Below are 26863 nucleotides of genomic sequence, written 5' to 3'. Positions count from 1 at the left end.
TTCATATTTTTATTAGTTATTTTATTTTTTTATTTTGACTAATGATTTTTTATTATTAGTAGTGGGCACATAATAATAGCAAGACTTTTTTTTATATATACTACAGCCATTAGGTGGTGTTGTGATCCACTTACAGTTGTGCTCAAATGTTTGTATACCATGGAAGAAATTGTGAAATTTTGGCAATGATATTGAAAATATGACTGATCATGCACAAAATGCTCTTTTATTGAAGGATGATGAAGGATGATGATCTTATGAAGCCATTTATTATCAAATCGTTGTTTGGCTCACCATATTCAAAAAAATTTGTGAGTAGTATAGCATATATTCAATTCATTTGTGTATGCTTGTACAAAATGTCACACAGGGAATGTTTTTTGGCTTCCACATTGTAAAATCCTTTAAATTACCATACCATTTTTAATAATGATAACAGAAATCACCCAAATGGCCATAATCAAAGGTTTACATCTCCTGGAATGTTTGGCCTTGGTACAGATGCACAAGGTGACACACACGGGTTAAAATGCCAATTAGAGGTTAATGTCCCACATCTGTGGTTTTTTAAATTGCAATTAGTGTCAGTGTATAAATAGTCAATGAGTTTGTTAGCTCTTATGTGGAAGCACTGACTAGGCTAGATACAGAGCCATGGGGATCAGAAAAGAACTGTCAAAAGTCCTGCGTAACAAGGTAATGAACCTTCAGCTTTTAAAACCATTTTAAGTTTCTGTACAAAATCACTCAGGAAGTGCAGCCCACATAGAGGTGCCCCAGCCAGAGGTGCACCAGCCTGATGAGGAAAAATATTTTAACAGCCTCCCACCCACCATATAGTACAATGATGGGCACGAGGCGGTTCTCTTGTTCTGGGAGGACATCATATGACGTCCTCCCATTCTCACCGCGGATGCGTGGCTCTGGGAGCGCGCAGCGTGGCAATCGGCGGTGCGCTGTGTACCTCAGAAAGAGCCAAAGATGTCGGCTCAGTCATGTGATCAACTGTGTCCAATCACAGCTGATCACATGTACAGTAAACAGGGAAATGCCGGTTATCGGCATTTCTCTCCTCACGAGCTGCAACGCTGGCGGCTCGAGAGGAGAGCCGGTAATCGGCATTCCTCAGATGGGACATGTGCAGAGATCATCAGAGCACTGATGATCAGTGTGCCCTGACGATCTGCGTAGCCCCAGCAGTGCCACCTGTCAGTCTCCATCAGTGCTAGCGGTCAGTGCTCATCCATGCCACCTGCCAGTGCCATCAGTATCACATCAGTGCCACATTTCAGTGCCTACCAGTGCACATCAATGCCACATATCAGTGCCCATCTGAGCTGCCTTTCAGTGTCACCCATCAGTGCCAGTCAGTGCCACCTATCAATGCCAGTCAGTGCCACCTAGCAGTGCTGCCAATCAGTGTCACCTATGAGTGCCAGTCAGTGCCACCTATCAGTGTGCATCAGTGCCACCTATCAGTGCCTGTCAGTGCTGCCTATCAGTGTCGCCTAACAGTGCCAGTCAGTGCCACCTAACAGTGCCAGTCAGTGCCACCTATCATTGCCAGTAAGTGCTGCTTATCAGTGCCGCCTATCAGTGCCATATTTGAGTGCTGCCTTTCAGTGCCCATCAGTAATCCCTGTCAATGCCCATCAGTGCCACCTACCAGTGCCTCCTCATCAGTGCCCATCAGTGCCACCTATCAGTGTCCATCAGTGCAGCCTATCAGTGCCCATCACTGCAGCCTCATTAGCGCACATCAGTGAAGGAGGAAAATCACTTATTTACAAAATACTAAAAAAATAAAAAACCCAGCCTGGGCAGGAAGGGGGTATAAGTGCCCTGTAGGCTAGTGGTTAAAGTACTTGTTGCCAAAATAAAGGTTTTAAAGCAACTTGTGTGCTCTCCTCCAATTATCAGGTTTCTTGTGACACTCCCCCCTGCAATCCATTCACTGGGAAGACCAGTGCTCTGCTGTTTCTCCTCCCTCAGCTCTCTATGTAGCTGAGAATCGATATTATGTGATTACTTGTAAAAGAGGGGAAAAAAGGTATTTATAATTTTTTTTATATGTATGCACACGTTTTGCCTTTCAGGGCTATTTTAAACTGAAATTGTTGTTTTACAAGATGAGGGTTCACATACTGTATACTTTAATGAATTCTTACCATCACAAATATTTATTTTTAGTGTATAATATTAAACCTATGGGCATGTGTTTTTAACCATATTCTTACAACATTTTCAATATCTTTACTTTATTGCAATTTTAATGCACTGACTTTCTAAAAGTAGTTTGTTTCTTATAAAATCTTATTACATCTATAAATAAATTATTACAATTTCCTCTACAAAAAATATCATCTGCTCAGAAATCCCCACTAACATCTTTAAAAATGCAAATTTGTTTACAGGTAAACAAATGCTATTTTTTTTCTAAGGAGCCTGCAAAGCATTGCACCAACAATCAGAAGATCGTGGGTGTAATCTCGGGTTCCTGCAGACTCTCAGCATACATAACAGGGGAAATCTCTCTGTTTTCAATAGTGCCCATCCTAACCAATGCGATTCACAATAGTTTGATTTTGAATAAGGTTCCCTCACCGCTTTGGTATGAGTTAACATGTGACTTGTCCTATAGAATATGCAAGGTCGAATCAAATTCACTTCACATAATCGCAATTTAAATTACATCAATGTTGCATAGCAGTACCTGAGCCTAAGTGAAAGGAACCCAGTAACAGGGAGAGGGTAGCAAATGCTGACTTCTTTCTAAAATCTTAGCTCCCTGGTTTCAATACTTTCTGAGTAAATGCTGAAGAAGCATGCAGATTAGTAACTGTCACAATCCATAGAGCTAAAAGGAAACTTTTTTTTAAAAAAAGTGACCGTTATATTCTTCTGATACAAAATTTTATTCCTTATATATAGCTTTGTGCCTAAAGCCTAAAACCTCATAAAGTATTGAAGACATTGAATTAGAAAGTAAGCCAGAAAGGTAGCATTTCCAGGAGAGGTCAGCAGTGACAGCTTATTTCCATACAGCACTGAATAATTATTCCAACAAGGTAAACTTTTCAGCAATAAAACACCTAATGAAAAATTTAAAGCAGATACCTTTAGCTCTTCTAATGCCTTTTGAAGTTCCTCTGGTGTTTTGTACTCAAAATCCCTCTCTAAATATTCCTCTTCAGCTTGTGCTATCCATTCTTGCATTTCAGATAGATCCTTCCGGAGACTAACCGTTTTTTCTAAGCCACCTTTCAATGCTGCTTTTTTCGCATGGGCCTAAAATTGAGACATAAACTAAAAGCTAGAAAGTGGCAAGGACAGATGAAAAATACAGTAATTGCAATAACTAGTACACCTTTAGATGTAAGCGCATATTATTTTCAGAGGTTTCACACCAAGTATGCGTTGTATGAAATGGCAAAACAAATTTTCTGAAGGTTTTGTTGTAATTTAGGACAAACAGAAGTTGACATATACCAAATGCAGGGAATATAAACATGAGCGGCTCACACATAAACACGTGCTCTGAATGTTGTTTGTTCAAACCAGATGTGTCTTAACTTCTGAAAATACCTTTTGAAATAGTTTGCTGATATTTATTCTTCAAGGACAAACAGATAAATGTATCTTCTAAACTGCTACAGTACATTTCATGGAGACATAAAACTATTATAACCGAGATAAAGAATGTATTACTGACACAACAACCACTGAAGCTAATAAAATGCCTTTTTTATGTGAGAAAAATGGTTTGCTTATGACTATATTGCCTCTTTACAATTCATCATTTGGAACATTAAAATGTACACAAAATCTTGCAATAAACCATGGTAAAGTCAATATATATATATATATATATATATATATATATATATATATATATATATATCTATATATATAGATAGATATATATATAGTATGTACTGTACATATAGAGACATGATTGTAACTGACAGCATATTAAAATAAGTTTTCAAGAAAAGTACTTCCTTCCAGATCAAACCAAGTAAATGGTTTAGAGTCAAAGTTGATGAGTTTCGATGGGCAAATGCAATGTACTGTTCACAGTATGACATTCCTCTGAAATCATTCAGAATTCTTTTCAGGTGCTGTTAACTTGAATTGGACCTACTTCAGCTGGTTATGTATGTACATAAACGTATACTGAAAGAAGCAGTTCTGAAGCTAATACAAGCCCATCTATACTTATCATTAGTTATAGGTGTATGCACAGGGTGTGCCTGGGCACATCCTAATCACCCCATATGTACAGGGCTTTTTTCAGCCGAAATGTGATGGAATGGAGTTCCGCAACCTCAGACACTAGCCCCTTGTCTGCCACTTGCTACTGTCACTTGCATGCACAGAAGTTTGGCCTCTGTGTGTACAAGTGGCAGACTCCTCTCCCAGTGGTGCATGCTCTGCTGTATCCCCAGGAGAGCAGAAGAGGGAGGGGGCAGGGGATTTGCACATATCTAGTGTCTCGCTGGCAGCACCTTCTAAAGCCCACACCAGCAGCCTGCACACTGCTACAGTAACTTTTAGCTGCCCTTTGGCAACGCGGGCCCTCTTTCCTACAGTATCTCTGGTATTCTTTAGGTGGTGTAGAGAGGAAGGGCAGCTCTGTAGTGGAAGCAAAGGGTAGGCTTGGGGGGAGTGCTGTGTGCTGGGGAGGTGGTAAACTGGTCTGTTTGATCTGCATTCCTTAACTCTGCATCCTGTACATAGCATACTTCTGAACAGTGCACCCCTTAACTCTGCAATCTGTAAATAGTGCACAGATTAACTATGTACCCAGAACATAGAACACTCCTTGATTCTGCATCCAGTACATAGTGCACTCCTGAACCCTGCACCCTTTACATAGCACACTCCTTAACCCTGTAAATAGTGCACTCCTGAGCCCTTCATCCTATACATAGCACACTCCTGAACCCTGCACCCTTTACATAGCACACTCCTTAACTATATACTCTGCACCCTGTATACAGAGCACTCCTTAACTCTGCACCCTGTACATAGTACACTCCTTGATTCTGCACCCTGTACATAGTGCACTCCTGAGCCCTTCATCCTATACATAGCACACTCCTGAACCCTGCACCCTTTACATAGCACACTCCTTAACTATATACTCTGCACCCTGTATACAGAGCACTCCTTAACTCTGCACCCTGTACATAGTACACTCCTTGATTCTGCACCCTGTACATAGTGCACTCCTGAGCCCTTCATCCTATACATAGCACACTCCTGAACCCTGCACCCTTTACATAGAACACTCCTTAACTATATACTCTGCACCCTGTATACAGAGCACTCCTTAACTCTGCACCCTGTACATAGTACACTCCTTGATTCTGCACCCTGTACATAGTGCACTTCTGAGCCCTTCATCCTATACACAGCACACTCCTGAACCCTGCACCTTTTACATAGCACACCCCTTAACTATATACTCTGCACCCTGTATACAGAGCACTCCTTAACTCTGCACCCTGTACATAGTACACTCCTTAACTATATACTCTGCACCCTGTATACAGAGCACTCCTTAACTCTGCACCCTGTACATAGTACACTCCTTGATTCTGCACCCTGTACATAGTGCACTTCTGAGCCCTTCATCCTATACACAGCACACTTCTGAACCCTGCACCCTTTACACAGAACACTCCTTAACTATATACTCTGCACCCTGTATACAGAGCACTCCTTAACTCTGCACCCTGTACATAGTACACTCCTTGATTCTGCCCCTGTACATAGTGCACTCCTGAGCCCTTCATCCTATACATAGCACACTCCTGAACCCTGCACCCTTTACATAGCACACTCCTTAACTATATACTCTGTACATAGCACACACTTGAGCCCTGCACCCTGTACATAGTGCACTTCTTAACTCTGCATTGTGTACATAGCGCACTCCTTAACTTTGTACACTGTACATAGTTAAAGCAATTAAACTATTTAAAACTATTGTTAGATAAAAGAACTACTCTAAAGAGTTTAAAGTGGAATTAAGTCAATTTGTAAAACATTGCTAAACATTTATTGTCTTTTCTACTATAAAATCCATTTGGTTTGCTAATTGTACACTGGCAGCCACACATGCACAGTCCAAATGTCACAGGGACAAACAGACATGGACAGGTACAGACAGTGACAAGAATCTGTGGATTCTTGTGGCTGGGCTGACAAGTGGCTGCAGACAGCTGTGGCCATGCAACCTGTACAAAGAAATGACAGGCTGACAGGAGACACAGCTGTCAGCATGTACAGTATCTGCACATCCATAGCACAAATGAGTCCAGGGATGGACATTTGTCTCTAACCGCAGATAACCGCTTGATATGTGGACACATGCGACAACTTTGACTCCTGTCAGCCTGTCACTGCTTTGTATAAGTTGAGCAGCAAAAGTTTCCACAACCACCTGTCAGCCCAGCCAAAAGAATCTATTGATTTTTTGCCACTGTTGATGCCTGTCCATGTCTATGTATTTGTGTGAAGGAGGACTAAAAAAAGAACTCTTATTTAGAGCAACTCTTGTTGGGGAAAAAAAGACAATCCCTTGTGGGTGATCTATCTACATTGCAAGGATTTTAACAAACTTTGTTGTAAATTATTACCTTTTGTCACTCTGAAGAAATAGATGTGTGTTTCTGTCCATGTGCAAAGTGAATATGAATGGAAGTGGTTTTCATTATCAATGCACTTGTAGGATTTTGAAGAGGAAAGTGGAGAGTCTAAATCCCTTTAGACATGACTAACCCTTTGGGAGTCTCTCAAAGCGACATTTTTGTTGCAGAGGATGCCAACAATCTGGCTTGTATCTTAGTGCAGACTTCAAGGAAAATCCGTGAGCCAATCGCAAAAGAAGGAAATTACATTTCTGGGGAGCATTCTATACATCGTCTGTGTACAAAATGTCTCCAGGTGACCATATTGCATTGAATTTTTTCAAAAATTAAATCTGCTGCAGATTGAAAAGGAAGGGTCATCTTCAATAACATTCAGATACAATACGTCTTGTGTAACAATTGTGTAGCACCATCCTAGATAGGTGTTAGGTTTATAAGGATAAGATTTAGTTTGTGTTTTGACAGTTTGATCAATGTTGCTGTGTTCTGCTAGTTAGGTCTGCTCATTGTGTTCAGCTGCTGCCATTCTGATAGTTCTTTCTGCATCCAGAAAGCTTGAGAAGCTTCTGGATCATAGTTTTGGAGCTATGCAGATGGCTGCATGAATATTGATACAGCCCTGGCCTACCCCAGAGAGACAGGCTCTGATGTCATGCTAGGATACTATATTTATTCAGTAAGCACACTGAGCTCTGGGTCTTTTCCTGGATAGGATTGGTCAAGCCTGGAGGGGGGCATGATGCTCTCCCAGGAAGTGTTGTTGCATCTGCTGTCATAGGCCTCAGGTGAGTGACCTGAGAGCCTGAATGCTGAGACCTGGGTTCTGCTAAGAGCTGACTGAGGGGCCATCTACTGAAGATTTGGTCTGGCATTACAGAGGAGGGCAACCAGTTGTCCTTAGGCCTTGTGAGTACAGACACCTCTGAAAGGATCTTAGAAGCTTTGTGTTGCTAAAATCCCTCTGGTGCAAGGGAGTCAACTCTGGGTCTATTAAAAGGCAATATTGGCTGGTATCCTGCAGAGCATTGTCCATCAAAACTCCTTCTAAAAAAAAGGTACTCAGTAGCTAAAGTCTACTGTTTCTTACAAGCATGGACTTTAACATAGCATGCTCTGAAGAATACCCAAGTCCTCAGGTTGTACATAGTTCTTGTTTTTGGAGTATCCCACCTTATTTCCTCAACTTATCCAAGTTCTCAAAAAATAAAAACAAAAAAAAACAACACCCTTAGACTGGTCATTGAAGAAATGTGTGAATGAGCCTTTATGCCTGACTTTGGGGTAAAGCTTTTGGAAAATACAGTATTCCTGCAGCTCCTATCAGTCATTACATTTAACCCTTTGATTGCCAAGAACACTTTCACATACACAATTGCTAGTATAGTGTCTGAACAGATCAATATCTTTGATCAGATCAGCACTATCCAGCGTTCAAAATAGTATAGTGTCCCCAAAAGCGCAGCGTTAGCAGGATCAGCCCCGGTACCTGCCAGCACCTGCATTTAGTCCCTACACTTAACCCCCCCTTCTCCCCCAGCAAGTGCAGTATCAGTAGATCACTGTCACGTAATACATTGCACACAAAACTGCAGGCCTGATCTCTGCTAGCACTAGCAGGTAAATTGTTTTGTAGTGGCTCAAGTAGTCCCTGATAGCCAGGTGCTCTTTTTCCCATGAGTCGCACTAGATATCTATAAATTTAGTGGTCCAATTAAAGGTACTCTAGTGAAGAGGCCCACAGGATTCTGACTTTGTCTGGTGAGAGCAAAGCGGAAGCCTTACTGACAGAATCAGGCTCAGAATACGAACCTGTAGACAGCAGAGGCACCCTGTCAGATAGCTCAGAAGATGGAGTAGAGGTCCCTGATAAGGTCAGGCATACCCAACCCCATTCCCAGGTGGCTGAGGTGTTACAATTGCATGATGATGCAGAGTGACAGTAATAGTGCTACTCTATCTTTTGATGAACCTGCTCTTTTTCATACCAGCACTGCAGTAGCACTTGGTGACATGGCGAGACCCATAAGTGCAGTACAAGCTCTTGCGGTGGCTAACACAAGTAGTGTCCCACAGCCACCAAGAATTCGAACACAGTTCTGTAGAGCTCATAGTGTCCTTCCGGATGTGCTTGCAAATCCTGATTGGCGGCCCACAGGTTTTGCAGCACCTGTACTTCCCCCATTCACTGGCCAACCCGGAATTCAGTTGGAAACAGTAAATTTAACTACTCCCCTTGATTTTTTGGAGCTGTTTTTCATGAAAGATCTGTATGGATTGATTGTGGATCAAAGCAATTTATACGCACAATTTATCACCGCCAACCCAAATTCAAACCTTGCCATAACATTTCCATGGAAACTTATTACAGTCTCTGAATTTAAAGTATTTTTGGGCCTAACCCTCAACATGTGCATTACTAAAAAAAATTAATTGTACTGGTCCACAGACCCGATGCATCATAGGCCCGTGTTCTCTGCCACCATGGCCAGGCATGGAGATGAGAATACAATGTCATTTATGCATTTCAATGACAATACATTCTGTTGTCCTCGGGGTGACCCTGAATTTGACTGGTTCCACAAAATTCAGCCCCCTTGTACATCACCTTAACCAGAAATTTGCAGATGTGTATACACGCCAGCAAAACATTTGCATTGATGAGTCCCTCATTAGTTTTTCTGGCCACCTTGCATTCAAACAATTTCTCCCCAGTAAGCATGCCAGATATGGGGTCAAAATGTATAAGACCTGTGAGAGGGCAACAGGCTATATATGTAATTTTTGGATTTATGAGGGAAAAGATAGTCATGTGGAGCCCCCAAACTACATGGGGAGAAGTGGCAAGATAGTTTGGGACTTGGGAAAAGGTGTCACCCTTTTTCCATATGGGGTACCACTTATACGTGGACAATTTTTATACAAGCGTGCCACTATTTAGACATTTGTAGAATCTTGGTGCATGTGGCACCGTGTGATATAATTGCGGGGCTTCCCCAAATGGCTTAGAAAAGGGGAGAAAGCCTGCTTGAAAAATGATGAATTGCTTGCAGTGAAGTGGAAAGACAAATGGGATGTTTTTGTTGTGTCTTCCATTCACGCAGACACGACCATCCTAATTTCCATGGCAGCTGGTGTTGTTGAGAAGCCCTTCTGTGTCCACAACTATAACCTTAACATGGGAGGGGTGGACTTCAACAACCAGATGATTAAGCCGTACTTAGTTTCCCATAAAGCCAGGTGTTGCTACAAAAAGTGTCTGTATATTTATTTCAATTGGCTCTGTACAATGCTTTTGTGCTTTACAAAGCAACTGTAAGGAGTGGATCCTTCCTAAAATTCCAGGAGGAGATCATCACGGCCCTTTTGCATCCAAAAGGTACTGTGGTCCAAACCTCCAACCCAGATGCAGTGAGCCAGCTGCATGAGAGCCATTTCCCTGATGCCATTCCTGATACCCCAATATAAAAGTCACCCCAAAAAAGATGTGTCTGTAGCAGACATGGAATTAGGTGTGACACCCGATTTTTTGTCCCTCCTGTCCTGGCCAACCTGGTCTCTGCCTCAAGGACTGCTTCCATCCCTACCATACACTAATGGAGTATTAGTATAGGGTACAGCATGGCACAGTCCAGGGCACATATATACACACAGGGTCTCAAAAGATGTTAAGTAGTCAGGAAACTGGCTATCACATTTTGAGAGACCCTTTGAGAGATCTGCTTTACAGATTAAAGAAAAAAAGAAGCAAAGAAAACGTTTAAAAAAACCATACAGAATAAAAAAGTAAAAAATAAAAAAGTAAATAAATAAATAAAACAAAAATAGTTGTCGTTTTATTGAGTTACTGTTTTATTGTTATTGTTTTATTGTAACCCTTGCAGTTTTCTTTGCAGGAATGCCATTCAGCTCCAGCACCGATCTGTTTGTTTTGACAGCAATAGGGTCTTGCTCTCAGAATATATGTAAGTGTGTGCAGCGCTGTTGGATGAGATTTTTTTTATCCACAGTTAAAAAAAGAACATATGCCCAAGCATGGGGGCCTGGGGTGGGCAGCCCCTATGCTTTGGCATATATTTAAAACATTTTTATTTGGCAGAGATTTCTTCATCCACATCAATTGATGTGAATAGAGGAATCTGTTCTTTTTTTTTTCATTCAGCTCAGGGGCTGAAGGAAAAAAATTTTGTTTATGCCCACCATTAGAAGTGGGTGGATGCAGGGCGGTATATTCTAATGGGGGGCATACCACACACTTTTTCTGGCAGACAATTCTTCTATTTTTTTCATTCAGCCCATAGGCTGCATAAAAAAATGAACATAACATATATGCTCAACAAGGACCAGCAACGTACTGGTACATCACTGTACTTTGAGTGGTTATACCAGTATAATACCTGCAGCATCTTTTTTTTCTCAGGTAGCCCCGTGCCATCGGGGAACTGGAGAATGCAACCGGCATTTCCACCAACTGAATATAGAGCTGCCTGGAGACCTGAATGGGGTCAATTGTCTCTATAGTATAAGAAACTGGAAGCTACAAGCATTTCATCACTTTGGTTTCACCGGATATACACAGCGCCATTCTTAAATTGGGAAAGCATCTTATCACACCGATCTTGATGAGATCAGATGATTTAAGGGCAGAGGAGATATCTAGAGTCTAAGAAACCCCAGATTTCTCTGAAAAAAATATGTATCATTTTTTTAAAAAGCACCTTCGTCCCCTCAAGCGCTGGCCCGATGTCAGTATCTAAAAACTATTATCTATTGTTCTGAGGAAGGGAGTTTGACTCCCGAAACATATTAACACTTTAGCCTATGTTGCCCATGACTGGCATCTTTTGACTTCTTGTCTCTGTTTTTATGACCTTTTTGACTTGTGAGTATGCATTTGTATTTTTATAATAAATTTCTTACTATCACGGTAACGCACAAGGAGAGTGAACTATGTTTTGTTCTTTTCTGCTAACCCCAAGGAATTTGATAATATGCATGTTGAGTATTTTGCAGATCTTGATTGTTGCCACAAATTTTGGAAAATGAAAAAAGAAAACGAAAATATATTTTTTTCTTTTCTTTTTTTATTTTTCAAAACCTTGTGAGAAAAAATGAGATCTGCAAATGCTCATCATGCCTCCTATTACATTCCTTGGGGTGTCTAATTTCCAAAAAGGGGTAATTTGGGGGGTTGTGTTATCCTGGCATTTCAGGGCTTCTGAAACTGCGATAGGTAGTGAGGAAGTGAAATGAGGAAGTTACGCACCTTCAGGCTTTCAAAGTGGTCATTGGATTTTAGGTTCCTGTATGTGGCAAGGCTCCCAAAAAGTCTCACACATGTGGTATCCCCATACTCAGTAGAAGTAGCAGAATGTGTTTTGGGGTGTAATTCCACATATACCCATGGTATGTGTGAGTAACATATAATTTAAGTGACAACATTGTGTAAAAAAATAATGTTTTGGGTCATTTTCCAAAAACTTGTGGTAAAACAAAGTATTCCATTGACTCAGCATGCCTCTCGGCAAATAGTCTGGGATGATTACTTTCCAAAAGGAGCCATTTTTGGGGGTATTGTGGTATCCTGGAATTTCAGAGCCTCTGAAACCGTAATAGGTATTGAGGAAGTGAAATGAGGAATTTACGCACCATAAGCCTTTCAAAGTGGTCGTTGGATTTGGAGCTCCTATATGCGGCTAGGCTGCCAAAAAGTCTTACACATGTGGTATGCCCATACTCAGGAGAAGTAGCAAAATATATTTTGGGGTGTAATTCCAAATATACCCATGGCATGTGTGGGCAATATACCATTTAATTGACAACTTTGTGTAAAAAAAAAAACTAAACTTTTTTTTGTCATTTTCCAAAAACTTGTGAAAAAAAAAACTTCCATGGACTCAGAATGCTTCTCAGCAGATAGATTAGGGTATCTGCTTTCTGAAAAGGGGTCATTTGGGGGCTTTGTACTGTCCTGACATTTTAGTACCTCAAGCAATGTGATAGGCAGTCAGAAAGTAAAAGGTGTGTAAATTTCAGTGTCCATATCATAGTTTGTAGACTCTATAGATTTCACACAAACCAATTAATATACACTTATTGGGATTTTTTTTTTTACCAAAGACATATAGCAAAATACATTTGTCCTAAATTTATGATGAACTTTGAATTTATTGGATATTTTTTATAACAGAAATGTAAAAATATCATATTGTCTCAAACTTTTTTTTGTTTATAGCTCAAAAAATAAAAAAAACCCAGAGCTGCTCACATACCATCAAAAGAAAGCTCTATTTGTGGGAAAAAATTACATACATTTAATTTATGTACAGCATTGCGTGACTGCACAATTGTCAGTTAGACCAGCACAGTGTCGCACAGCAAAAAATGGAGTAAATTCTAGTATCTATACCCTAGTTTGTAGATGCTATCACTTTCACATAAACCAATAATATACACTTATTGGGATTTTTTTTTACCAAAGACATGCAGCAAAATACATTTTGGCCTAAATTTATGACGAACTTCGAGTTTACTATATATTTTTTATAACCGAAAGTAAAAAAATATTGTTTATAGTACAAAAAATAAAAAAAAACAGCAGTGATCAAATATCACCAAAAGAAAGCTCTATTTGTGGGGAAAAAAGGACATAAATTTTGTTTGGACACAGTATTGCGGGATAGAGAATAGCAGAGCGCCAAATAACAAAAAATGGCCTGATCAGGAAGGGGGGTAAATCATCTGGAGGGCAAGTGGTTAAATAAACAGCTGAAAGCATTTGTTATCTCTGTTTTATAAGTGCAATAAAAACCTTTCAATCCTGCCAGAAATCTTATGAACTGAAAACATTCTGTACACTTTGCCTATGCTTCATTCTTATCAAACGCATTGTTCCAAGCTATTTCTGTGGACTACAGATCACCTTCCTATGTTATGGAGAAAAGATGTAGGAGAGGAGTGTGGTAGTCCTGTCCTAAAATGACAATATTGCTCCTTCTTAGAGTGACTGAGTGTTGTCACTCTAGGGCAGAAAAATAGTTACTGGTAGAATCCCCTGGTGAAAATGAAAAAAAAGGAAAAAGGAAACTATTGTAGTTACTACATATAAGGACTAGTAAACTGAATATATTAAATAATTTGGATTAAGATTATCTTTAATATTGGCTATAAACAGAAATATAGAAACATCTACCTGGACACTCTCTCACTGTTCACTCTTGTGAACCTTCTATGGCTCCATCCCTCGGATCACAAAAGCCTTTCCAACCCAATCACAGCCAATTTACTCTTTCTATGGGTTAAACGTAAGACCTTCTTTATGCTACAATCTTTCCACAATCCATTGCAATCTTTCCTCAAAAACCCATCTTTCTACCCTGCTGTTTCCTCCCCTTCCTCCTTTCAGGTCTGGCATTCAGTGGGTCTCCTTCACCTTTACCACCTGACCACTAATTTGGCCTTCCAAACATTTCCTTCTCTTTAGGAAAGGTACAGTCTACTGAACTTGGAAATCTTCCGCTACCTACAAATTAAACATTTTTTTACAACTTTCCTAACCCCCTCCTCTGCTTTACATCATGTATCTTCTTCAACCCCCATGCTCTTTAATTTATCTTCCAACTCTACCAACTCCTGTCAAATAAGCCAGACTCTCCCCCATCTAGTTATACACCCTGTTGGGAATGGGACCTCGGGATCTCCTCAGATCAAAAGCGTGGCCAGAAGTTTGAGCAGCTATCAAATCCTCAGTTCAAAACATATCGGCATTGGAGACCAATTATAAGGTTCTTACCTATTGGTACCTGGTTTTTGCTAGGTTAGCCAAATACATACCTACTTACTCACCCAAATGTTCAGCGGCTGTGACTCACTTCCATACATGGTGGTCCTGCCCCATAGTGCAACGTTTCTGGGCTGACATATACAAAATTATCTCTACCTTAATGGCTACTGAACTAACCTCAGACCTTCTCACAGCCCTACTAAATGTGTGACCCCCTAGTTTAACACGAGTAGAGCAAAAACTATTCCTTCAAGTGACAACTGCAGCTAAGCAGACTATTGCGAGAGCCTAGAAAACTGACTCTCTTAATATCTTGGAAACCAAAAATAGGGTCACTAAGGCCATGATCCATGCTAAACTAGCTGCAGTCCTGCTGGATATTGAAGGTTGAATATTACACTAAAAAGTGGCAACCCCGGGTGCACCATTTTCTCCCCCCTCAATTTGATGACATCCTCTTGTAACCATGACTTTTTTATAGGTGATTCTATCTTTTATGGTACTTTGGCTTATTTACAATTCTGACCATGGGCTGGCACTCCGTGCATCCCTTCCCCCCTTTCCCCTATACCCCCTCTCAACCATACTTTGCAATCTTTTGCTCTTCGCCTTTGTCTTATCATCTTTCTGGAAGTGTCGTTATAAGACATGAAACCATTGTATGTTCAATTTATCCACCACGCCTCTCTTACCTTCTTAAGTGGCCTTTATGTATGCTGCATTTTTACCCACTCATTGGTTTTCTGGCCCCTTGGTCACACACTTGAAGTCATGCATTTCTCTTTATCTCATCACTATCTGTCTACTTGTTACAATGTTACATTACCTATTTGTACTGATACCTTCTCAGAATTGTACTGCTCATGCTAACACACTATACTCTACACCGACACAGCTTCACTTAACTCTGAACTGATCCAACTGTATGTATGGTTATAAACTCCTTTACTCTTCGACATCAATAAATTATTTGAACAGGAAAAGTGCAATTACAATGCATAAAATACTGAAACCTTCTGTTACCATGTGTCGGTGTTCTGTTCTGATCTGTCTTAAAGCACTGTCAGGAAAAAGAAAAGCAAAGAAACAGCTTTGCCAGTGTAAGAACTCTTAACTGCATTTATTGGGCTCCACAGCAATAATGTAAGTTCTCTCACCACACAGTGAATGCAAAGGAGGCGTCATGTGTTTTCAGGTCATAGCCTTCAATAGCAAATGAATCACACTCCATTAACTGAAAAAAATTCCATGCCACTATATTTTTCTGATTGAGTACCTGTCTGAATAAAACTGACTTCATGGATTATCACAAATCTTTCTACACAGCTCAATTCAAAGAAATAGTTATTTTGATTCTGCAGGGAGAAAGAAAAATGTCTGAAACATTGTGGTGATTTACCATTTTAATCCATTCCAGAGAAGCATACTAGTGCTATTTTACAATGCTGTCGATGTGAAGGCACCATTGTGTCTATTTAAGATCAAACATTCTTTGAATGTCTAAAAGTAAATAGCTTAAAACACCCTACAAATGTATTGAGTCTGAAATAAAGCACAAAGTCTAAACTAATAACATAATAATATATTCCCTTTATAAATACTTCTGTTCCACAATACAAAGAGCATACATACCTGTTTGCATATGTGATCCCACTGGTCATTGAGATTTTGTAGTTCAGCTTTCAACTTGGGCAAATAATTTGGTTCAGCTTTGATGATCAAATTCTCTCCAACATCATTCACACTGGTTACACTAGGCTGTATTGTCTGGATATCATTTACTAATGCCTGTTAAAAATAAATTAAATTACCACATTTAATAAAAATCTCTATTTTTATATGCTCATGAATTACTACCATAAGGTGCTACAGTATCCCTGAACTGCAAGGAGGTACCCAAAGCCCAACACAAATACTTTGGGGAAATATCTAATATCCAATCTCAATACACTAGAGTGTCTTTTTGTTTTAAATTAATGTTTGATCGCAAGATGCTATTACATTGACATACTATGACTATTACATCTGGACATGCAAGCCTATTATACACTATGTGACCAAAGTTTGTGGACTCATGAACATCAAACCTCTATGGCTTAAAGGACATTGCATTGCAAAATCATATATATTATTATAGAGTTGGACCCCCAGTTTGTACTCAACTAGCTTTGTTTTAAATTAATGTTTGATCGCAAGATGCTATTACATCGACATACAATGACTATTACATCTGGACATGCAAGACTATTATACACTACGTGACCAAAGTTTGTGGACTCATGAACATCAAACCTCTATGGCTTAAAGGACATTGCAAGGCAAAAGCATATATATTATTATAGAGTTGGACCACCAGTTTGTACCCAACTAGCCATAAAAAAGCATTTGTAAGCATTTATCAGGAATTGGTGTTAGATGTGAAAACTAGATCCTACATCCATTTCCAATTCATCCCACAGGTGTTTAATATGGTGGGGACACAGCTTTCTGCAGGCCACTGGAGTTGGCTTTGTGCACAGGGTGACAGTCATGCAGGAACAGAAAATGCACTCAAACTTGCAGCAAGACTGAATTGTATAAACTGTCTTAGTATGTAGGGGCATTAGTGTTCTTTATTGGAAACATCTCTACTCCATAACTTCTATGTACTTTTGCCCAAATAGCATAGGTGTGTTGGCCAGGTGTCCCTAAACTTTTGACCATATATTGTACTTAAAACACACAGGAATGGCACCAGCAAACAAGAATAACCACTAAAAATTCTAATGAGATGTCAGCAGTAGTCTCTAAGCATAATCTATATACATCTACTACTTAATGGCCCTGTAATCCATTTTTATGAAACCATTTCTTACTGTGTTTTCTGCCTCCTTTTAGTATCTTCTGTGAGATCCTGAACCTATTTGTCCCCTCTTAATTCCATTTGTTTGAAACAAGCAGTGCAAATTAGTTATGGTAATATGCACTGCTCTATGCACACTACAAATCCCATACGTGATAGTCCATTGTCCATCTGGGGAAAGCAAGAGAGAGTGGCTACATACCTACCATAGAGAACAAATATAGCCACCTTCTAGCAAGAAGTCAGATCACAGCAGCAAGGAAAGTCTAAATGGAGATTTATTGGAGGCTAAGATCAATGGAAGGTACTTTTCTGAGTTAGGAATACATAGTTGACTAGAATATATTTTTTTAACTTTGAGTTCAGAAAATATTATTTGCAGTCCTAAAAGGCTCCCATATCCTATGCATCTACTGTATGAGCTATATATATATATATATATATATATATATATATATATATATATACACACACACACTCACTGACTTTTTCAGGTACACCTGTTTAATTGCTTGGTAACACAAATTGCTAATCAGCCAATCACATGGCAGCAACTCAATGCATTTAGGCATCTAGATGTAGTGACGATGACTTTCTGAAGTTCAAACCAAGCATCAGGATGGAGATAAAAGGAGATTTAAGTGACTTTGAACGTGGCATAGTTATTGGTGCCAGACGGGCTGGTCTGAGTATTTCAAAAACTGCTGATCTACTGGGATTTTCATGAGCAACCATCTCTGAGGTTTACAGAAAATGGTCCAAAAAAGAGAAAATATCCAGTGAGTGGCAGTTGTGTGGCTGGCAGTTGTGTGGCTGACAATGCCTTGTTGATATCAGTGGTCAGGGGAAAACGGGCAAACTGATTCAGCTGTGACATTCAGATGGTAGGATCAGAATTTGGCATAAACAACATGAAAACATGGATCCATCCTGCCTTCTATCAACAGTTCAGGATGGCGGTAGTGGTCTAATGGTGTGGGGGATATGTATATATATATTGTAACGGGGTTAGCTCGGAAGCGGGTGTGTGTGACCCCCTGGATGGGTGCACCACACAAAAAGACAGGCACAGCACAACAACAATGGAGGTGAAAACAAACAGGTGCAATTTATTTAGAATATTTACAGAAAGATGGTAAACCAAAAAGAAACATCAAAATAAATCCTGGCCATCTTGGCTACTTACTGCAACAACAGCTTTCCCTAGCTACCCACTAGGTACAGCCTGCTGCTATACCTAGTTGCTAGTACTTGGAGGCTAGCCACACAGGCTTTGGTCTCTCTGCACACAGATAACAGGTCAGCTCCCCAGACAGTTCAGGCACAGATCTGGTTCCAGGTTGGAGCCACTCACTAAGCACTCTGGGAAGTTTTATACAGGTGTTAATGAGCCCACTACCTTCAGCTGGGCTCATTACCTCCGTGCAGATGGACTCAGCACTTCCCTCTAGTGGAACAAATCCCCATAAAGCCTGAACCTCGGACAAATGTATCGTCCATCCAGGACGCAACCAGGTGATTTCACCTGCCTACTGTAACAATATATATACATCTTGCTTTTTCAGTGAATTATATACTTACGCTACATTGTTCTAGTTGTTTTTCAAGTGCTTCTAAATCCCCAAGTGCTGGCCATTCTTCATTGAGGAAAACATTCACATCAGTCATCCATTTGTTTAATGTTTTGATATCATTCTGTTTTGGTAAAAGAGGTAAAAATATGTGTTTATTGTATTTTTGTTTTCAGTGGTCAATATTCTTTTATTCCTTTACATATATTTGTATGTATTTGCCATGCAGGGCAAAGAGCAGTTATCCTACTACTACCCACCCCAGCTGCACAAAGTCACCTTCACTTTATTTCTCCACTGCTCTGTTCAGCTACTGGGAGGAAAGTAGAATACCTATAACTTCTGGATAAAGGAACCATTTGGCTCATTCTATTTCCTTCCATGTTTTGAGTAAGCTGTGATTCAGTTGGTTGAGTTTTTTTTTGATTTGCCTAAATATATGCATGCACATTTCTCCAAACTGAGGAAAAACAAACAATCCATGAATGATGATTACCTGGAATTGTTTAATTCTCCACACATGAGATATATCTGCATACAAATATCCAAGCACATAAAAAATGAAATCAGCAATTCTACTTACTCATAACCAATGACCAATAATGATAGTCGTTAGAGGTCAACCTCTCTGCACTAAATATGTAATTGGGGGGCTTCAGCTGTTTGCCAGTAAATAACAGAAAAAACAAATCCAAAAACACTGACTTGACATTTTAAGCAAGCTCATATGCATCTGTAAATTGGTTCTGGTGGCATTTAAAATTTGTAGATGAAAAAAGAAAATCACGGATAATGGATCACAAGTTAAAATGTTTTTGTCAGGGCTGCTCTGAGGAAAAGACAAAGGAAGGGGCTTCCTTTAACTCACATGATAATTTAGTTGGCCTCCTTTCGTACCCAACTCTTCTTGAAGCCTTTCCTCCTGGCAGTGGTGTTTTGGCAGAAAAAGTCCCTGATGTTTGTAAAAGTGTGTAACACATTTAGGAGTGTTTAGCCGCGTCAATTGTTTGGGCATTAATTCATTTCAATGGCCAGAATAAATAGTTTATTCTGGCCATTGAAAGAATTAACTCTCAAGTGCTAAATGAGCCTAGTGTTAACACACATTTAGATACATTTACACATGTTTACACACCCTCAGAAGTGTCTGCAAAACCTCAGCTGCTTCTGGATATATTGTTTGCCTGCCTCTAAACGCCTCTGCCTCTAAACTTCTCTAAATGTTTATGTGCACATGAACACATAGGCTAAACGGCAGGCTTTCCTGAGCCAGTACTACCCTAGCTAGTTGCAGAAAAAGATGTTAAAGTGTATGTAAAAGCATTTTTTTAACTTTTGGGTAGAGTAAGAAAGGATTAGACAATCTGTCAAGTTTTTATTTCTGTACCCACTGGGGAAATTCTCTCCTGTTTGTTTTAATGACCAATTGTCACCAAGCAAAAGAGAGAAGAAATTAAAAATGTTACAAATGTCAGATGAATGGAAATCTTCCAGTGGAAACACCTGTTCCAGTGACAAACTTCTAAGATGGGAACCCTGCTACCAGAGATGTCCTCTCATTTCCACATCTTCATGACAAGAGGTCAAGGGAAGTGAGCGATGGAGTGAAAGGAGTTTCAGTAAACAGTTTGGGGTTAGATATTCAGAGAGAAAAGTAACAGGAAGAGCAGCAGCACAAAAGAGTATTTACCAGGTTTAACCCTAATATTTCATGTCAAAATGCATTAAAGAAGAATTCTAGGTATGGCATTTTTTACATAGTTACTTTGGTCCAGATTGGACCAATGTATTTATGTGTATACCATCATTGTGGGATCCCTGTAGAAGCTTGAAATGACTGTTGTAGACACCTCTACTTCAGTGATCCCCACTATCTTTTGGATCGAGTGCCAAGTTGCTGCTCTGCTGCATTGTAAACACAGAAATTTGGCCTCTGGGTGCAGGCTCCAGTCAGAGAAATTGTTGCATTTTTGCAATGAATATAATGAGTTTTCTGATTGGATAAGGTGGAGAGGTAGGGTGGTGATATCATGCTCTCCATCTTTTCCAATGTAACTATGTAAAAAATACAATGCGTGGAATTCTTCTTGAAAGTGTATCCATTGTCAAAATGTAAAATCATATATTTGTTTCCACATTGTATTTCCATCATTACTAGCCTATTCCTATTATTTTAAACAATACTGAAATTTGAAAACTTACTTTGTGAAGATCCTCACCCATTCTGTGACATATATTCACTATGCTCTGTGAGTAGGCCTTGTTGTGTCAAACATTTCACAGAACCTGACTTCTGAACTACAGAGGGACTGGGAGAAGGAGTTTCAGGAGTCAGTACAGGAATCACTGCTTGCAGGCAGCAAGGTATCATGGGATATGTAGTCCTTAGAAATCATATGTAAACAGCAGAGGGGAATCTGCAAAGCATGCAGGGAATCCAGTAAGTTGTGGAAATTAAAACGGAGTTCCACCCAAAAGGGGAAGTTCCACTTTAAAGATCGGTCCCCTATTCCCCATTAAGGATTGGCACCTTTGGGGAGCGGGGGGAATGGGTACCCGAATTTGACAGGTACCCGCTCCCACTTCTGCTGTGATTGCCTAGGCGATTGGAAACGGAAGTTGTCCTCCTCCCCTCCCTCCCCGAAGTCTTGTGGGACACGTGACAGGTCCCAGAAGACTACGGGCCATTCAGGAAGCCCCGCGCTACTCGTGCATGTGCAGTGGGCACCCAGCTGTGAAGCCACAAGCTGTCACAACCGGGTGCCCACACTGAAAATGCCGGAGCCTGGAATACAGGACAGCCAGTGAAACGGGCTGCGATGGGGGCAACGCAGGATCATGGAACAGGTGAGTAGCTGTTTTTTAAAAGTCAGCAGCTACAGTTTTTGTAGCTGCTGACTTTTATTTTTTTACAGATTGAGTGGAACTCCACTTTAGTGGCCAGCAGATAGGCAGAAGTTACAACATGAAGGAAGATTTTTCAAGTAAGGCTACATCAAATTGTCAAATATAGCTATTGTTTGTATTGCTATTACAATGCTGATGTTATACAATGAAAGTCTGTGTCATGACCATAGAAATCCTTTAGGAATTGTGTTACTGTATAATGGTACCAGTGTTGTGAAGTTGTATGTTTACATCTGCAATAGCCGGCTAAGAAAAATAAAAACATATTATAGCTATAGATGTCACCACTTTCCTTGACACCATCTGTACAGAAATTATGAAACTATATAAGAAACATATAGTAAACAGATAAAAATAAAACAGGTTAATGATATTCACAGGAGTACCTGAAACTGTCTATGTTTATTTAGTAACTCTTCTGATTTTTGGCATTGTCCTGCTAGCTGATTTGATAATGACTTCCAACGGCTCTGGGCTTGATCAAGTTCTGCCCTGTATTTTTGTTTGACATCAGCAGGTGCTTTGCTAGATAACTCCGCTGCAGTTTTGCTGAGATAATTCATATCAGCCTGATGCTCCTGCAGGGAACTTTGTAAGGCCTGTTTAAAGCAAAATAAAGATGGATAGACAAACTCACAGAGATTTATTATTAGTAAGATGCTGTAAAATATGTTACCATTTACTACAATGATTAACAAATTAATGTAAAGTCAAAAGCTATCTTTTTTTTTCATTTTGGATAGAGTAAATCTAGGCACACACTTTTTTTTTTCTTTCAACACAACGGGTTGAACTAAAAAAAAACAGAAAAAAAACTGGGGAGCTCGAGAGGAGCTTGCTGTACTAACTATCGGATGTTAGTACAGCGATCTCCCCTTTGAGATATTGTGTTCTGCCCTCCCCCCACCAAAACACACTGGTCAATACTGATCCACAGATGTTTTACAGTCATGCCCCTTCGACAGAAGCTGGATGTTTGGCCAGCTTCTGTTAGACAGGCTGTCGTACACATGGGCCAAAAGTCTGCTGGTTTTTGTTGAACTGGTCAATATTCGGCCCATGTATACGGGTCTTTAGGAAGGATTATGACCCCTATCAGTTTTATTTTTGGCCATCTGTGTCTCATCTCATTGAAGTTTAAATTTTCCAAGAAGTGAAAGGAAATCCTCTAAAATGAGGGAATTCTTGGTTGTCACCAGGTACACCAGAATTCGTGTCCTCGTTAGAATTTCCGTTCTGGTGACAACCCAAAATTAGGGATTTTCTTTCACTTTAACTCACTGTGAGAACAGTAAACAGGACAAATAGAGAGGGTGAATCACCCTAACAGAGGCAGTAAAAACCTGACAGGTGTTCTAATCACTCTTCACTTTATCCAAAATGTAAACAAAAAAACAAAAATCTATTATGTACTATTACACTTTTCTTTATTCAGGAGTTCATACACTGCACTGTACAGTATATTCATATACAGTATATTGTACATAAGTAAGTAAAGTATATATATATTTATTTAATGTTTTGCATGTAATTCGATACAAAAACATGGCCATCCTCTTTTTGGCCCGTTTCTTTCTCACGATTCACTGCAGTAGTACACTTTTTTGTCATTCATTGAGGTGGATTTACTTAAGGCAAATAGACTCCACAAGAAAAGTTGCACTCATTTTCCACAGAGCTTATTAAATGTGGTGAAGCTCTGCTGAGTTACATCATCCAATCACATGCAAGCAAAAAATCATATACAAATAATATGCTCAGTGATAAAATAATAACAATGACCCTTTCCTCCAATCTGTGAGTATAATAAAGTCCCGAAGATAAATCAAAAGTCCATAATCAAATACCAGAAATTTGGTATGGACTATGAGGTGGAAGTGAAATGTGAGGATATTGGCCGAAAATAACTCATCCCATCACACAGTCTTCTTGGGGATTGTTACTAAGGCATAAAGTGATTTAAATATTGGTAAGGGTATTCACTCCTTACTTTAGTAGAAGTGGACTCTGTGGCGTGTGTTTATAAGCACAAAAAAGAGTGATTCACTTGCACGGTTTTTCACTATACATAGTGTATTGGCACATGTTTTTGTTGTTTACACCTTTTTCACTTGGGTGAAATATCACTGGATGATTTTTTATATAATTTGTATTTATTAAGGATAATGCACTATGTGGTTTTTTATTTTTGTTTTGTTTGAGGTAAATCAAGTTGCTGCAAGAGGCTGAGGAGATTATCACAATCTTTGGACACTTTTGATTTATTTATTTTTGAAGGGATATTTGATTTTTTAAATAATTTCTGGTATTTGATTATGGACTTTTGATTTATCTTCGGGACTTTATTATACTCACAGATTGGAGGAAAGGGTCATTGTTATTATTTTATCACTGAGCATATTATTTGTATATTTTGTACACCTCTAAGGGTAGGGGTGAAGTGTGCTTATACAGGAATTTGGGATTTAGGGTGATTATTTATTATTATTATTATTATTAAGCAAAAAATCATGTTTTTTTGTCTTCTTGCACCTGCTCAGATATACTTTACAGTGAAGCTTTAGCACATTTACATTTAGTTAGGAAAATAAGTGCAACTGCAAAATACACAGTCTTTTTGCTTTTAGTAAATCAGCCCCAATTGCCCATAGCAAGCAAAAAAAGAGGTAGCCTTATAAAAGAAAAAAATGAAGATTTGTATCAACAGATAGAAAACACTTTTCTAAGGTAAAAATCACATCAGGCTATGTGCTTTTAGCAAGCAAAATTCAATGTATTTTATTGTCATTTTACTTGCCTTTTCTGATTCATTTAGACATGCTTTTACAGTTTAGGAAAACCCTAATAGGTAACTTATCTTATTTTCTTTGTTTTGGTCAAATAAGGTACCATTTTGTTTTATCTATTCCATAAGCGTAAAAAAAATATCTGTCATATCAGAAAGTCAGGTCTGTCCTGTGCACACTTGCTGCATTATCTCAAGAAGGATAATTAGCCCTCCCTGTTTTTATGTTGGACCACAGAACAATTTGTTTTTGTGTTGCGGAGAAGAGGGTAATGAAAAGGTTTGGGTAGGTTAGCAAAAGCCAACAGAGCAGGGCTGACACTACTAAGTCTAAAAAATACTGTCCCTGGAATTTATAAAAACTGACGCAGACTGATTTTGTGAAAGTGTCTATCATGTGTTCTAAAAGTGGTGCAGCATGTGCCAAATTCATGTAGCTGTCTAGAACTTGAATTTTGCACATGCTGCACCACATTTAGAATGCATGAAACACTTTCAAAATCTGTCTGCACAAGTTTCTCTCTGTTCGCCAAAAGAGATTTGGTCTTAATTAGTTCCACTTTCATAAGATATGAATTGTAGATATTTTATTTTGAATTTGGTGCATTCAATGTGCTGCAATGTACAAGTGGTGTATTGTAGAACTATCTGAATTTGGAGTATGAGTCACTGTCAGAACCAAACGTGTCACAAATGCTATATGAATTTGGCACAACACATTTACTAGAGGGATTAGTGGTACAGCAGCTTTATTGCATTCCTCCTGTGTGTTGTCTGACCTCAATAGGATTTGGGGTGCATTTTTGGCAGATCAACAAGTATTTTCTGTACTTGCAAGATCTTTAAAGGGATACAACATGGATAAAATGTACATGTATTGCAGAGCTGTACTGCATATGTTTTATTTTATTTTATTTTTTCATCTTGACACATATTTTAGGGTTTCCATAGGAAGGCAGTGAACATTAAGTGTGATACAGTGTGATACAGTTCGTGTGAACTGGTTTTATATATTTTGATATAATTTGCATTTTCCTGAGCTTATAATGAACCTGTAGACAAGCAACTATTATACAGTAATATAAACATAAAGCAGGGGTTCTGGGAAAGGAGACCAAAGAGCATTGCTGAGAGAAAGACCCGAAGAACATTAATGCTTCTGTGAACTTTGGGAATTAATTGCACCACAGTACTTGCTAAGAATATATAAATACTTGATTGTCCATAGCTTGGGCACCAGTTCATTTTAAAATGCATGCAAGTACAGCATGGCATGAACAAATCCTTATCAATGTGTATATGTTGCTATTGTATTTAACCCATAAGGAGTCAAATGTGATATAGCATATTAGCGGAAAAAAAAAATCATACTCTGAGAGCATTGGCATAATCAATTAATAAAGGTAAATTACAGTAAACAAAATAGGTATAATTCTACTTGCAATATATATATATATGGATATAATATACTGTATATATATATATATATATATATGTGTGTGTGTGTGGTGTGTGAGTAGAAAAATTTGGAGCTTGTAAGAATTTAGATGTATTTTGGATCAACATAATACATTTTTACTAACACATTAATGTTTTTGTTGATAGCTAAACTGGAAAAAAACAGCACTGTTTTCTTTTACAAAAATACAAACTAATATCCACAACTGAACTATATATACTGCAGGGCTAAACCACAAGGCAATTAGAAACCTATGCCAAGAGCAAGGAACAATAAAAAATTAATAAATTAATAAAAAAAAACAACTTGTTCACTATTAACTGTAAAAAGAGTGTGTATGTGTGTGTGTGCGTGTGTGCGTGTAAATATGCCAGATGGTTACTGCAGTAATCCCAAACAACCTACTTAGAAGTCATTTAAACTTACTGGCCGTACTAACAAACAAATCATAAATTAAAACAAATTCTGCAAAATGACCATTTATTTTTAGTAAACATAATACAAAAATGTTCCAGAAATGCATGCTTTTAAAATATGCTTATAAAATATTTAATGGGTCTTTCAGTAGCATCCATTTATGAAAGTATTTATTAATATCGCCTTTATGTTACATAGTGTCAGTACATAGCATATTTTTTAAGTGTAGTAAAGATAATTGTAACATCTCTAGGTTTTACATTCTGGTTTATCTGTGCCTAGGTAAAAGAGGTAATACCAGGGCAAACAAGATATATTTTGTATTTGTTTTTAATATTTGTACTATCTAGCCACCTCTGGACACTGGCAGAGTCGTAAGACTTTGTACAGCTCAGGTAACATGAAACCAGCAGCTCTTGATGGGGCAATCTTATAATCCAATG

At 38.9% G+C, this 26863-nt stretch overlaps 1 protein-coding gene across 1 annotated transcript in view; it reads right to left on the bottom strand.

Annotated features, from left to right (window-relative positions):
- DMD (dystrophin) overlaps window positions 1–26863 on the bottom strand; it is a 2676943-nt gene that overhangs the window by 1855164 nt on the left and 794916 nt on the right. The window contains exons 22-25 of the mRNA XM_089653005.1: window positions 22146–22358; window positions 18863–18976; window positions 16072–16227; window positions 3118–3288 (exon numbers count right to left, since the gene is read on the bottom strand). Coding sequence (XP_089509131.1) covers window positions 3118–3288; window positions 16072–16227; window positions 18863–18976; window positions 22146–22358 — 654 coding nt within the window. The remainder of the gene's footprint in view (window positions 1–3117; window positions 3289–16071; window positions 16228–18862; window positions 18977–22145; window positions 22359–26863) is intronic.

This window comes from Staurois parvus, unplaced genomic scaffold (genome assembly GCF_062004578.1).
Source record: "Staurois parvus isolate SC_StPar_1 unplaced genomic scaffold, SC_StPar_1.0 ptg000696l, whole genome shotgun sequence".
In the NCBI taxonomy this organism is placed as follows: domain Eukaryota; kingdom Metazoa; phylum Chordata; class Amphibia; order Anura; family Ranidae; genus Staurois; species Staurois parvus.
This window is presented reverse-complemented; position numbering and strand designations above follow the sequence as displayed.